General features: G+C 35.3%; 1 protein-coding gene across 1 annotated transcript in view; it reads right to left on the bottom strand.

Moving 5' to 3' along the window:
• Window positions 1-14357, bottom strand: part of STXBP5 (syntaxin binding protein 5 (tomosyn)) — a 65992-nt gene that overhangs the window by 6441 nt on the left and 45194 nt on the right. Inside the window, exons 17-20 of the mRNA XM_009895530.1 lie at window positions 14233-14280; window positions 7092-7142; window positions 2725-2964; window positions 1088-1457 (exon numbers count right to left, since the gene is read on the bottom strand). Coding sequence (XP_009893832.1) covers window positions 1088-1457; window positions 2725-2964; window positions 7092-7142; window positions 14233-14280 — 709 coding nt within the window. The remainder of the gene's footprint in view (window positions 1-1087; window positions 1458-2724; window positions 2965-7091; window positions 7143-14232; window positions 14281-14357) is intronic.

Raw genomic sequence — 14357 nt, 5'->3', positions numbered from 1 at the left:
AGGTAAAAATTCAATATTTATAGTTTAGAACCTACCTCTATGAAAAGTTCTTTAGAAAACAAAATGCATCCTGCGGAAAACAGGATTTGTTTGAATATATTGTACCTGAACATTGAGTTCAATTTTAATTGGGGAGGGGGGGGGGAGAGTATTTGCCCTGCCAAGGTGAGCAGCATTTTCTAGAGATGTTTAGAACATATGTTGGAATATAGATCAATGGAGTTAAACTTAACAATCAAAACTTACTTTTTAATTGTAGCATGCATCAGATCAGCTTTAGTTCTATTCCTAACAACTCCCTGAAGAAGTATCTTTTTAGAGAATTTCCCAAGCTGAGAGCTTGTTTTCACAACCTTAAAAATAACCTTTTAGGAATTTCACTGGCATAGTTTTATAATGCCGTGTTCCACATTCACGTAAGCATTAGTAAAGACTAAAACGCAGGTGCAAGGACATAGATATATACACACTGCTGTTCAGAATAAAATAGCATTTGGAAATATTCAAGAAAAAGGACATGTTAAAGTTACACAGGTGACATGTAAGTACATTGAAACGTTACTTTCACACATGTTTAAACTCATAACTTAAGCCTCTTTAGATTATTTCTATACTACAACTTCTAGCAATTAATCTTGTCTTTATAGCCTGAGTTTAAGGCCTTTAAGACACAATCTAGCTACACAACAAAAAGATAAGCTTGAGGCACAAGTGTGATGCGAATAGCTGCACAAAAATAAGCAGAGTTGTGGTCAGGTACTGTTGCAGGTCTGACTCAATGCAGTTTTCTCCATCAGGGAGTAAATTTACATTTGAGAATCTTCATCAACTCAAGGACCTATATCACACGTTTGGAACTCTTTGTTGAATCAGGGTAGCTTGAGCTAAACAGGTAAACTTTTTCATGTGTTGAAGGCATAACTAATAGGAATGCATAATCAAAATTATCCAGGCCCAAGTGTAAGAAGTTCATCAACACTGAGTGAATGTAGATTTTAATTCATATTCTTATGGAAAAGGAAACTTCTTATCTAGCAGAAGACTATTTGTCCTTTTTATATTTAAGTTACTATCAAACAGGTCTTACCTAAAAGTCATAATATGTCCATTGGCACAGAAACATGCAAGGCAGATACTGTTACTCAATGACACTATGTCTCCACGAAGAACAAAAGAAGTCTCTGTTATGTTTTGCTTATAAACACAGTTCTGGGATGGCAGTGAGATAACTTTTGCTTGCTTTTCTGAACATATCACTGCATATTGGTTTTCACTGATTTCCTGAGAGGAAGAAGGGGACACTGAGACAGGTCGTCGCTTTTTCGATTTCTCTTTTTCATCTTTATCTTCAGGAACATTGTGTTCTCTCCAGGGTTCATGTGCTGGTGGGACCAAAGATCCTGTGGTATCTAGAAAAGCCATTCTCAAGATTGCCCCTTTTAGCCTCAGGATGGTTCCTAGGATAAAGAAATTGAGCACATTTCTAAAACAGTTCTCCTAAACTGTCTTTCAAGCTACAAAATATTTCTTTAAGCCAGCAAAATGAATAAAAAACGCAAGAGCTTAGGCTTGCCTCTGTAGCAAAACATATACCAAAACCTTTGATGTTTATCTAAAACCCAATGTAGCATGTTCAAGAGCACACATATATTCAAGAAAGTGTCAAACCAGTTTTCAAGGGTTAAGTGCATGCATACCCTTCCATTAACTTCAAAGGAAATATACACATTTATTAAGAAAGCCAAGCTGGAATGCACATTTGTATTCAAATTCAGCATCACAAATGCAATTCTCTCCTGAGGAGGACACACAGTGGTTAATATCAACAATAAATGTTTAGTCCAAGGTGAGCACCTCCTTTTTCTCCAATATAGACAGGTTCAGAAACAAACAACATGAAGTTTTTCTGCTGCAGTTCACATTTGAATCCACTTCTCTCTAGCATAAAATGAAAGAGGAAAAGTTTTTCCTCCCCACTGTTTAAATCAGTGTCTCTGTAGGCCAGATCTTAAGCTAATACATTTCTTATTTTACTTGCATTTATTCACATGCAGGTAAACCCATGAACATTTGCCAACACTGCAATTTGCATGTCCTGATACCCTCCATCTGTGTGAGCACAGTGGAGCACAGCAGCATGTTCTGCATGAGACAGCGGTAGCAGAAGAGTGAAATATATGCCTAACAACACTTTCAGCAAGGCATTAACACATAATTACAACAAAATCAGCTGCTGTGTATCAGAAAAACAAGACAAGACCCCTCACAGCAATCCAAAGGAATAGTTTATCACTAATATTTAAAGCTAGTTGTTCAATATACAACCCTTAATTTGTATTCCCTTTTCACGACACAGGAAAACTGAAAGTTTCCTACCTCATGACTCAAAAAAGAATTACTTGAGTATTTGAAATACCCATCTGCTCTGCTGTTTCTGTTTAACAACTGTCACGTACTACATTAAGGTTAGAAAACATGCTTTTCTCAGCAAGTATACATTGAAGTGGTATTTTTATATTATATTAGGTCATGTTTTCAACTTTGCAACTTTAAAACTCTGGTAATGAAGTAACTAATCTAGATTGTTAACCTTTGTAGATAATTCGATGAAGTATGTATTAACTTTCAATTAATCCATAATTAAGAAAAAGTGTCTTAAAAACCCCAACCATCATCATTAATACTTTATCAAAGTATACTTTAGCCCATCTGCTTTGTACTTACCACTAGGAGAAACAATTACTGGCTGAAGAAGTCTTTGCTCTCCTCCTGGGGGTAAATTCAGTACAATGACAAGCACTGTACCCAGCGTGGTCCCAACCCACAGGCATGGGGAAGGTGATGTATCAGCCTTTCTTGTGAAAGTCTCACAAAAATGAAGAGCTGAAATTGCCTCGCGTGACTCCTTATCAATGCTAGTTACACTAGAACTCCGGGATCGACTGAAAGAGTTGTCTTTGACATCTGAAAAGAAATCAGTATAATGAAAAAGAATGGCAAAATGCAGGCATTAAGAGAATTCAGATTTTCTTTTTTGTTCTTTAGCATGAAGTATATACTATCATTATATTGATTATTACTCCTGTATTCTTCCTCAGTCATATTTCTGTCCAGGCCAGTTTTCAATACCTGTATCCTGAACAAAGTGCCCAATCTTTTTTGGCAGAGGTTGCCGTTAGGTAATTGTCATGCATATTACTGTCTTCTTGGGACAGAGAACAACAGTTACCAAACAGGACTCCTCCTCTTAAAAAACTGAATTACAAATCTCTCTGCCAATTAGTTCATTTACCAGATTAAAAAACAATGGCTTCCATGGAACATGGTTTAGTAATCCTATGAAGATGCAACTATTTTAGTTTAAGAGCAGCAGTGATAGCCAGACATCATGATAACACGTAACCTGTAATGACTCGCAATAATATTGTCCCACTTTAGGAAACTGTATGGAGGATACCTAACAGGCTACTTGTATACGCCCAAACTTTTAGCAAAAGAAACATCAAATGATACCAAGTGCTGCCTGGCATTGGTATGCAAAGCTGAAGATTTCCATTTTAAATACAGTACTGTAGTGCCAGAAATGGCACTAAAACTTTACAGGACATCTTGCTCACTGCTTAGCAAATAAGGTTCTCGTAACAGAGAATGAATTTTAACATTAAAAAAGCTCAGATCAGTAAATATGCTGCTCCATTCTAGCTGTGTGCTGTCTGTACATGTGGTGATACTTAACACATCAGCATGTCTCAATTTATCTACACATTCACGCGTTAATGCTTTACTAACCTCATCATTCCAAAACTTTAGCACAAGACAACCCTTACTAGTAAAAGTTTGATACAATTTATATAATGATTTTTTAAAAAATAAGTTATTGTTTTGAACCTTTGGATAGGGTATAGAGGCAATTAGCATTTTTAAAGCGAGATTAAGAGCTAAATAGAAACATTTTAACCACATACTTTCTGGAAGTATCACTATGCTAATTTCATTAAATTATTGCAGAACTTTCTACAAGGAACATCTAACATGCATTTGAAAAGCATGCAAACGAGAATTCAACTGACTAAATACAGACATCTACTCAACACAAACAGTGAATCTTCTCAAGAGACACTCGTCTCATTCCAACAAGGATAGGAAAATTATTGTCCTGCCAAATTTTAGCTAAGTCAAGTGTAAAACATGGATTATAGAAAGAAACTAAGTCAAAGACTCAGATGTTGACATCCTAAGTTTTCACATTTAAAAAAATCAAATCCAGGGTAAAAACAATTAAAAAATTATTTGTTTTTATAATTCTTCTAATGACCACAACCTCTTAAGATGCTCGTTTCTTCAGGTTTCAATATTTGCTAACTTAATGTTTTTTAAACTCTTAACATGGATTAATCAGTCTGAATATAATAATACATTAACTCCAAGATGCATAAAATTAAATGTGCATTTGTTGAGTTGCATCTGGCTGAATATTTGAAGAGCATGTATACATATTCCAGAAACGCAGGAATGGACGGGAAAAATCCCATAAAAATTTTTCCAGATAATACAGGATTTACGGAGAGCGGACAACTTGTTCAGAAGAGAGAATTGAGAACCAAGAGTTTAACTGCTTTAGTACATATTATTTATCCTGAACTCAAGGAGGAATCTATGGTTTGTTAATGGATTAGTTTCAGACGAAGAGGAAGGAACAACAGTGTGATGACCCACTACGCACCACTTCATCAGAAAGATGAGGCTCTTTTGAGCAAGTAAACCAAAGGATAGGACCCAATGGCAACGGTACCTTAATCATCTGAATTACAACATTGAAAAGCAATGGTATAATGCAGACTAGACTATGTTCCAGATAACTTGTTTTGGAAAATAGAAGATAAATACAGAAGCACATACTTTAGATTTTGTTTTGGCTATTCATGGAGGAAAACAGATCTAAAGACAAAAGTAATTTGAAAGATGATGATCATGGAAAAGTAGGTTTCAAGAACCCACGGAAAAGGAGAGAAGATAAGGATAATGAACTTCAGAGAAAGATATTTCGGCTGTCTCCTAGATCCAGTAGATACGGCAGCATCAATGACAAGAAAATACAAGCAAGCTGACAATCTCTGAAGAACACTATGGAAAAGCTATCCCACTAGGATAAAAGATAAAAGTAAAATGAAAAAAAATAATTGTTTGAGGAAGTTATTTACAGATGTGCAAACCCAGAAGAATTTTACACAGAACAAAATAAGGCATCTACACATATGCAAAGTCAAGTAAAATCAGTCAAAGGCTATTACAATTCTGAAGGTATGAACTATTTTATGAGTATAGCAGAAGATGACAAAAAAGTTTCCGATATTTCAGTAGAAAGAACAGCAAATATTAAATAATGTAGAAAATGCTGAAACTCTCAGGATTGGAAAATGCTGAAAGAATTTCAGCATTCTCTTTTCTCCAGTGTTCATTAAGAAAACTTCTAAGTGCTTATTGCTATCAAAGAACTGGGAGTAAACCAGCAGCAGAATTAGAATGAATTAGATAATATTTAAGTACAAATGTGCTCCCATTTGCAATGTATGATAAAATTCACATGAAACTGAAATCATCCCTAAACCATTAGTAAACATAGTAAGGACGAACAGACACAGACTGAAAAGACAAATCAAATATTTCTGCTCTTTCATGCCAACAAGGCCACAGTTAAATCCTTCTAGTTCTGAGCACAAGAGTTTCAGAAAGATAAGGAAAAATTCCAAAAGGAGATTATCAGAAGCCATCCTAGATTTAAACTGCATAAGCTAAAAAAGGAGAAGGAACTTAACTTTGTAAAAAAGTTATCTGCAAAAATGAAGATTAGAGATATGAAGACAGCTTTCAACAGCGTAAAAGATGGCTAACAAAGATAAGGAGCCCTTGTTATCCCTGTTCATTGTGCAAAGGACACAAAAAAAGTTAACATGGAAGCAAGGAAGATTGATTAAATAACAGGAAATTTGTCTGACTACAGAACACTGGAACTTTCCGTCTGGGATTTTTCTAAAAACTTATTTATTGGAGGCTCATGAATAGATGAGAGGTTAAATTGTCAGACATCTGGATCCTTGCCACAGCAACGGATTAAAGGATCTCTGAGGGTTCCTTCCAACTTCACATTTCTCTGAGTGGAGCAAGCTGTAATTATAAATCAGGGTGGTCCAGCTCAGTTTCAGGATATCCCAGTGCCATGGACTCTTTCCTTGCTGATAGCAGCAGTTGTCAAATACACAGTTCTGCAGCTGCCAGTCTGATCCTGGTCTGTCTTCTGCTGGGGTGGTTGTAGCAATTCTGCTGCAGAGGGGGAAGTGAGCTGTGGCAGGCAGAAGACAGCTTTCACATGCAGGCTGCATCTGGTGCTGCAGGTCTACAGCTGCCCCCCATCATCTTTAGAGAACAAGGCAGGGGAGCTAGAACCGATCTACAAGCTGGCAGTCAACTTATGATGACTAAGTACTAAAAAAAAAAAATAAATCCACTCATTTGCTGTTTTAGTTGTGCAGGACTTCACAACTGAACTACGTATTATATAAAAAGGTACCGTGCTTTTTCAGGAAAAATTAAATTCTCAGACTGGTCATCCATCCAAACAGCTGTATATTACTGTCATTTAGAGAGAGTGGTCACAAGATAATTAACATTTTTAAAACTATGTCCAACTATCTGTTGAATGGACCTCAACATACGCTGTTTTTCTTAAGGTATTTAATTTTTCAATTTAAAATGTAATCCTAATGGTCCTAAACAGGCAGCAATTTTTCGTACATTACCTGCTTTTTCACACTTTTGCTATCACAGCACTACTGGTAAAGTGAGTGACAGATGACTAAAAATTTTGACGGAAGCGTGATAAGCCATGTACAAGATTTGCAGGCTTACCTTATGATGACAGCAATGACATTTTGTGCCTGAGAGCCCCCAGAAAGAGCTGAATTAAAATCTTAGTTCTACACTTCAGATAAATGCAACACAAAGTCATGATAGTTTACATAAGTTATGACTCTAATGTACATCGCATTCTGTAAAACAGTTTTAGAAAAATAAAATCAACTATGTAAACTTACCTAAATCAGGCTTTAACTCAGTTGGCAAACTTAGCTTCCTGGACATCTTTGCTGAAAAGTGAAGTATATCTTTTTTTTAAAAAGAATAAACATGACTCTGCTGGCCTTTATTTGCCTCTTTCCCAATATTTAATATATAATTGCTTATTACATTAATTGCAGTACTTAACAGGTTTTCTACTAAAGCAGAGCTTCACTTCCACAAGGGAGGGGTGCAAAGTAAAACATGGAAGATACCAAAATCCCCAAATACAGCATTTAATGACTTTTGCCAAGCTTCGTTTCTCCTCAGGCTTCAGGCAGAACTTAATGGGTTGCATGAATTTTGCTTTGGCTCAACCTCAAGTTTTAGCTCCGCAGGTGAGAGGACAGAATGCAGACTCTTGGCTACTGTAAGAACATGCGCTGCAGTTTACATAAAGTTAACATTACATCCCCTCTTCTTCTGGCCTATTTCCTGATCAAATTTGAGATATTTAAAATAGGGAAAAGATGAACTCTTATTATGCTAAAACACTAATGCACATGTGTAAAAAAACTGGTAATCTGAGATGCGATCCGTTCCTTTAGAAGAATGAAGATGTTACAGAGAATAATTATAAAAGCAGAAGCATAAACACTTGGGACGCCGTCAAACAAATGATAGTATAATTTGATAATATTGCCGTAGTAAGAAATAGCACTTGAACTCATCCCTGACTTGGAAAATTCTCCTTATAGGAATGGAAATCTTGTGGTCCATTTAAAATGCAGTGCGATACTAACAAATGCTGCTATACTAAAAGTCACTAGTAAACTAGCAGCCGTACAACCCTCCTCCGCCTTTCTTTCAATAATTACTAGAGAAGGAATAATTTTGATGTAGCTTAACTACTAGACCTGGGCTAGACTCTGAAGTTTTTTTCCCAGCCACATGCTTGAATTTTGATGCATCATTTAATTCTTCACTATCTTGGAAGGGTGACACTTCTCCACATAAAGTAGATGTTGAGAATAGCCTCATAATTCTAGGATTATGTTATAATGGATACCAGTCATAAAGCAGCCCGAATCTTGCCGCTTCTCTCAGCTAAAAATGGAGTTAACTCATTCAAATTATCATTTGAACAGAAATAATTGTTTTCTACATATCCTGAAGAGCAGCATGTGATTTAAAGTTACTTCCACTTCTTCAAAAAGTTAAATACTTCGTTGTATCATCAATTATGCTCATTAATATTGCAAATGCTAGTTATCTGAATAGTTGAACAGTTTTATTCCTGTCATACATTATAAAAATTTGAAAGTAAGACTCCAGAAATAATCTTCTAATTTCCTTCAAGTGTCAATGTTACAAAGTACGTCCTATTCAAATTAAACTGAAATTACTTACTCTCAGACTGAAATGCTAGTGCTTTAACTTATTTTAGTGCAGGCTGAAACTGAAAAGTGCAGTCCCATTACACATTTTTTTTACCCTCATCCTTGCACTGGCATCTGCCTATCTTAATGCTGAGGCCAAGCTCCTCGAAATTAAGTTTCTGCCAAAGGTTGTGTTCAACAAGATCAACTCCTGTTTCAGATCAGAGCTCAGCTATACAAACAGAAAATATGGTACAAAACACCAATAGTAACCAGTAACCATCTTTTTGCTGTCAGCTTGAACAGAGACCATGAAACCTCATTTGGAACTGTGAATTACAAGATGGGAGTTCTTCAATGTAAGATCTGTTTCCTATGTTAAACATGTAAATCATAAAAGCTGAGATACTGAAGTATGCACATAGAAAATAATTTGAGGGGGTTTTTTTTGGCTTTTCACAGCTTTTTCCACATGCGAATACCACCAATGTTTAGTTAACTTAGTCACTTTGAAGATCAGAGTGGTCACTTTTGGTTTTTCAAATAGAAATGTTTGACACACAATTTTAACTCGGAGAAAACTAACCAAACAAAAAAAGATACTAGGCAGCAGGTAATAAGTACAGGCAAGTGTGTTGGACTCTTAAGAGTCAATCCACAGTTTTAGCTTTTGGTTCCTAAGTGAAAGGCCACCTGTGTGAACTACGTCGATAAGGCAAAACGAATTTGTCAGACATTTTCTACAAACACTGAACTATGCCTCATTAATAAGACAAGAGGATACATGAATTGCTAAAAAGGACGTCATAGCTAGAAATTGTCAATGTGCTATGCAAAATTATACGTTTCAAAACATACATTAATGTGTCAAAAACCTCAATAATTCAAATGTAAATAGGAAACAAGAACCTATTTAAGTAGCAGTAGTGCCATCTCGTGTTTAAAGAAAAAAGTGCCTAAAGTTGCAGAAAGAAAATAGGAATATTGTGCCAGCTAAACCTTTTTTAACTAACATTATTTAGTATAAAAAAAAAAAACCTGTTTGTATTCATATCTGGCTTATGGTTTACAATAGTTTTAGAAAATTCAGTTTTAGCTATGCCTCAGATGAAAAACAGCAACATGCTAGACATCTACAACACAAAAGATACACATCAGAGCAACGGAAAAAAACAGGATGGAGATGTACAGAGACAGGGCTCAGTGTCAGGCTTTTTGCTCCAGTTGTACAACAGGGCTAAGGTGATGGTGACTGCTCCTCCTGGGTGTAGCTGACCTCAAGTACTAGCTATCATATCAGAGTTTAATACCTCTGGTGGTGCTGGTTGCTTCAGCATTTACAGCCAAGACTACCCTGCTGCAGCTGCTGGGAGACAAGGAGACAGAGACGGGGGAGCACCTCCTCGCACACTGCTGGCTTGAGGTAAGAATGACTATTTTGCCCGTGTTTACACCTACGTTTAATACTCCTCTAAATTAGAAAACCTAGAGTCATACACAGCCACACACACATTCTTTTTATTGCTTATATATATATATATATATATAAAAAATTAAACAAGTATGATATAGTATTATGGTATTTTAGAACTGTCAAAAAACAACCTTCAGGATTCTTAGAGATTTCTCATAGGTCAGGCTTGAAGGGGCAGGCATTAAAATATGAAAGTTTACCTTGGCGTAGCGTTTTATATTTCAGCATAGGAGGCTCAACCAATTCAATGAAGACTACCCGAAGGCTGAAACATGACTGAACTATCAATAGCAAGCTGTGGCTTCAAAATCATAGTTATTTTATTTGTGGTGGGTTATCCTGAGCTGATATTTTACAGTGACTAGCAAATCGGTTTGAAAGTTACAGTGATTTCTCATGCATTCCCTGTTTAAGGAAACGGTCTAACTTGTCTAAAAATATTCTAAAGATTATAAAGGACACAAGTGTCTCGGTGTTTTGACAGACAAGAGAAGAGGTTACATAAAGCCTATTTCATTTAACATTTCATGAAAAATAACTAAGCAGCTTAGAATTTGTTAGACATACCTAAGTTCCAAAATTATTCTCTATTTGACAACTGCACAGAAGTGAAAAATTTACATTACCCATTTCAAGATGCTTAAAGAATTGAATATTGTAGAGGTGAGAGTACAATGCAGAAATAGATTAACAATGCCGAAATCTTGAAATTTGATATAAGAATAGTAAAATGAGTTTACAGGAGAACATGAGATGTACTTGACATATCAACAATGAGATCGAATTATTAAAAACACATTGGAAGAAACAGTCTTACTCTGGCATTAGGGAAAACAAGAACTTATTATGAGCATCTTAAGCTTTGATTCCATGAAAACAGCATTAACAGTCAATGACTAGCACTGTTTGAAATATTTAGGTGTACACTTAGAATGTAACAAATGCGAAAAACTTTATGTCAATAGTAACAGCAGAGATAATAGAAGTTTGTAATTAATGCTACTCTGCTTAGATCTGCCTACTAATATTGTTTGCAATTGTTTTAAAATTTATGAACCACAAAAAATAAAACAATTTTTCCTGAAAAGTATTTGACACGTAGCCTACTGGAACAGTTCTGAAGGTCTTACAGTCTACAATATTTCGCATACACCTTTACTAAAGCTTCTTCCAGAAATAGATGTTACAATACCTCAGCTTCTGATCTGATTTGTAGCTATATATTTAATCACATGTATCTCTTCATGTCAAATAATTAACTGACCAAAGTGTGAGTAAAACAGCTTAAGATTTTGCTTCCACTGAAGCTGGATCACAATGCCTTTCTATAAAAATGACACAGCCTTAGAAATCAAACACTTCCTACCAATTATTCTTCCTGTAAGTTCATCTACATTTGGTACACTTCTCTGCACTACTTCACAGCACGTTTTTTATAATTTCAAGTATTTGCCATTCCTAAGAGCAATGGCTGCTTTTAATAATGGCCACAGTATTTTCTATGATCTCTAGAAATGCTTAGTTAAGCCAAGTATCTCCATACATCCAAGGTAATCACAACTATTCCAAAATTCACCTCTGATGCAAATAAAAGGGAAACAGGACCCAAAAGCAACATATTCACAATAGGTCTTTAACTTGAATGACTATCCATTCCTTAACACAGAACGTTCACAACTGAGTATTTAAAAAAAAAAGACCAACTGATCTTAACAGTATATAAGGCAAAGCTGCCGCTTTGGTACATGAAGCATTTACTTTTTTTTTAATTTATGCTATTGTTGCAGTCTCAGATGGTTTTTGATCCTTTAATGAAGCAAGAATGATACTTCCTACTACTGTCACTACTGACATAAAACTGTAGAAAGGAAGATGCCTCTATATGAGTTTCGATAAAGTGAATAAATTGTCAATGGCTTCATATTTCTAAATGCATGTGTATTATGTTGTCACCCTATCACTGAGATGAGATCACTTCTCACTTTGCAAGCAGTATTTCCTTACTCACTGCTCCCATATGACAAGAACCACAGGAGTGATACTAACAGCAACTGAAATTATCAATGTAAATAATTCTTGTTGTGTTTTCAAATCCATTTGAAAGGTTACATTTCAGACTGACAAAGAATGGAAGGAACTTGGACTGATTGCACTATATGCCAGTGTGAAGAGCTACAACCATGCTACATACACCAAATTCATCCATGTGAACACACCTGATTGTAAACAACTTGTTTCTTACAACATGGTGAAGTTAATGACAGTGACACATTTTACAAAACTCATTGTCCATTCAGATTTAGTTGGCAATTCAGTTTAAAATAATGAAATGGAAAAACGTGCAACTATTAACAAGTGTTTTACTTATGTGGAAGAGCTTAGAATGTAAGTTCAGAAAGAGCCATGCAGAGCAAACATGCCAGATAAGGTATAGAAAACATGTCAGTGAAAAAAAAAAACATTCCATGCACAGCATCAAACCACTCAAAACTAACAGAATGCAGATGAAATAATTTAATTTCTTTAAACTTCCAATAAACTGCAAGTTACACAAATCACAGTATGGGCTGACTGGGGGACGCTTATGAATTACACATCAAATGCATTATTGTCTCAATTAACTCTGCGTTCAACTTGCACCCTAAAGAATGCATTACATGTAAATAAATGTTTTGCTTTTTTTAGCTGTGAAAAACATTCACAATACTTTTAGTTGAAAGGCTTCAAGCTGAAACAGATGTCAATAGTTCTATAGAATTATCATTAGCATATTTTATCAATGCTGTACCATTACTCTTTAAAAAAGTGAAAAAGATAATGAAGTCATACTCAAACATACTATGTTTTTTGCACAAGATACGCTGTCTTAAATCCAGAAGAGACTGCTTTGGGACAAAAGGGAAACGCTACCTCATCAACAGGCATTGATATAACATGCATAAGATTAAGTGTGGCTTTTCTCATTAGAAGAACTGAACATAAGTTTCTAGTTAGACTGAATTTCCTTTAGGAGAACATATTAATCATGTTATACTCATGTAATTATTTTATTTTTTTTTTTAATTACAGATGAATTGACATAACGTATTCTTGACAGCCAGTTGCATTCTGGAACTTCAGGCTTCCACTGTCTCAGAACTCATCTTCCCTAACATTTCTGTTATCGCCGCAAGGAGGGCTCAACACAGTACTGAGCAAAGCACATATTCTTGCTGCTCTTAATTCTGTACCTCAAATTCCAAAGATGAATTCATCATACTCCTATTTATCTCACTGAATTTGGAATTATTCTTCTCAATTAACAAATTACGATGAAAGGGTTTAATGGTTTAGGATAAAAGTTAAGTTGCCAAACAGAAAAGCAAAGGGAGACTACAGAAAAAGAAATCTCTTCCTCCCTACCCTTAACCTATAGTTCAATGCAACCTATGAAATAGTAGTTTAGCAAAAAGTTTTCTAATATAAAATAATTTCAACCTTTTGATCTGATTAACAAGAAGAAATGCAATCCTCCTACAACGATATACTAATGTACTGAACAAAAACAAAACAACCCGTTAACACAGTGATTCTGAAATGAAAATAACCATATCCCAGTTAAGGAAGAGTCCCTTTCCCAAAATTAAATTATACAGACTCCTGCCTTCATTTATTTAATGACCCAATTGTCAGAAGCAGAGTTAATTTTCATTCCAATCATAAAAGGGTTCAGTCTACCTGCATACAACATATTCCAAGGCAATTTTGTCATCAAATTGTTGAGACACAAGTCTGGAGCTGGTAGGGTATTGCGTCATTTTTGAATGAAGAAAAGTAAATACAGTTCTGGAACAGTAATGGTGTGTAGTTATATATATGACCAAGTTCTCCAGATGATTAAACGAAAACACGATACTGCCTTTACCTTGGCCATAGTCATATGGAAATCTGACCATATGGCTATGAATGCAGCACATGAAATAAAGTCAGCCATGTGTTCTCAAAGTAAGTATACCTTTGCAAAAGTAGTGGAATAATGTTGTGACTTGCATAGACTGAACTCTTAGTACAGATTAGAATTTCACCCATCCAGAAAATAGAGAAGTGTAATTGTAAGATCAAAGAATTTAAACCACCATCATCTTTGATTTTTGTAAAAATTATTGTGCCCACTGTATTTAGTACAGAAGCAGCCCATAGAATTACCAATTAGCATAAAGAATGAAAAATTAATAACTTAATGCATTAAAATTGGAATTTTTTTTTTTTTTTTTTTTTGCTGCTGGGTTAGAGTTGCATAGAATAGGCACTAGATTAGGAACAGAGCAGAATTTTTCTAGTTCCTACCTATGTCATTGGCTACCATCTTGGAAAACTTTCTGCTTTTGGTCTTCACTGTAAATAATATTTCAATAAAAAAGATCAATCTAAGTGTATCAAAGGATGAACTGGAAAAAAATAAGTCTATAGAA

This window comes from Charadrius vociferus, unplaced genomic scaffold, assembly GCF_000708025.1.
Source record: "Charadrius vociferus isolate BGI_N301 unplaced genomic scaffold, ASM70802v2 scaffold142, whole genome shotgun sequence".
NCBI classification, from domain to species: domain Eukaryota; kingdom Metazoa; phylum Chordata; class Aves; order Charadriiformes; family Charadriidae; genus Charadrius; species Charadrius vociferus.
This window is presented reverse-complemented; position numbering and strand designations above follow the sequence as displayed.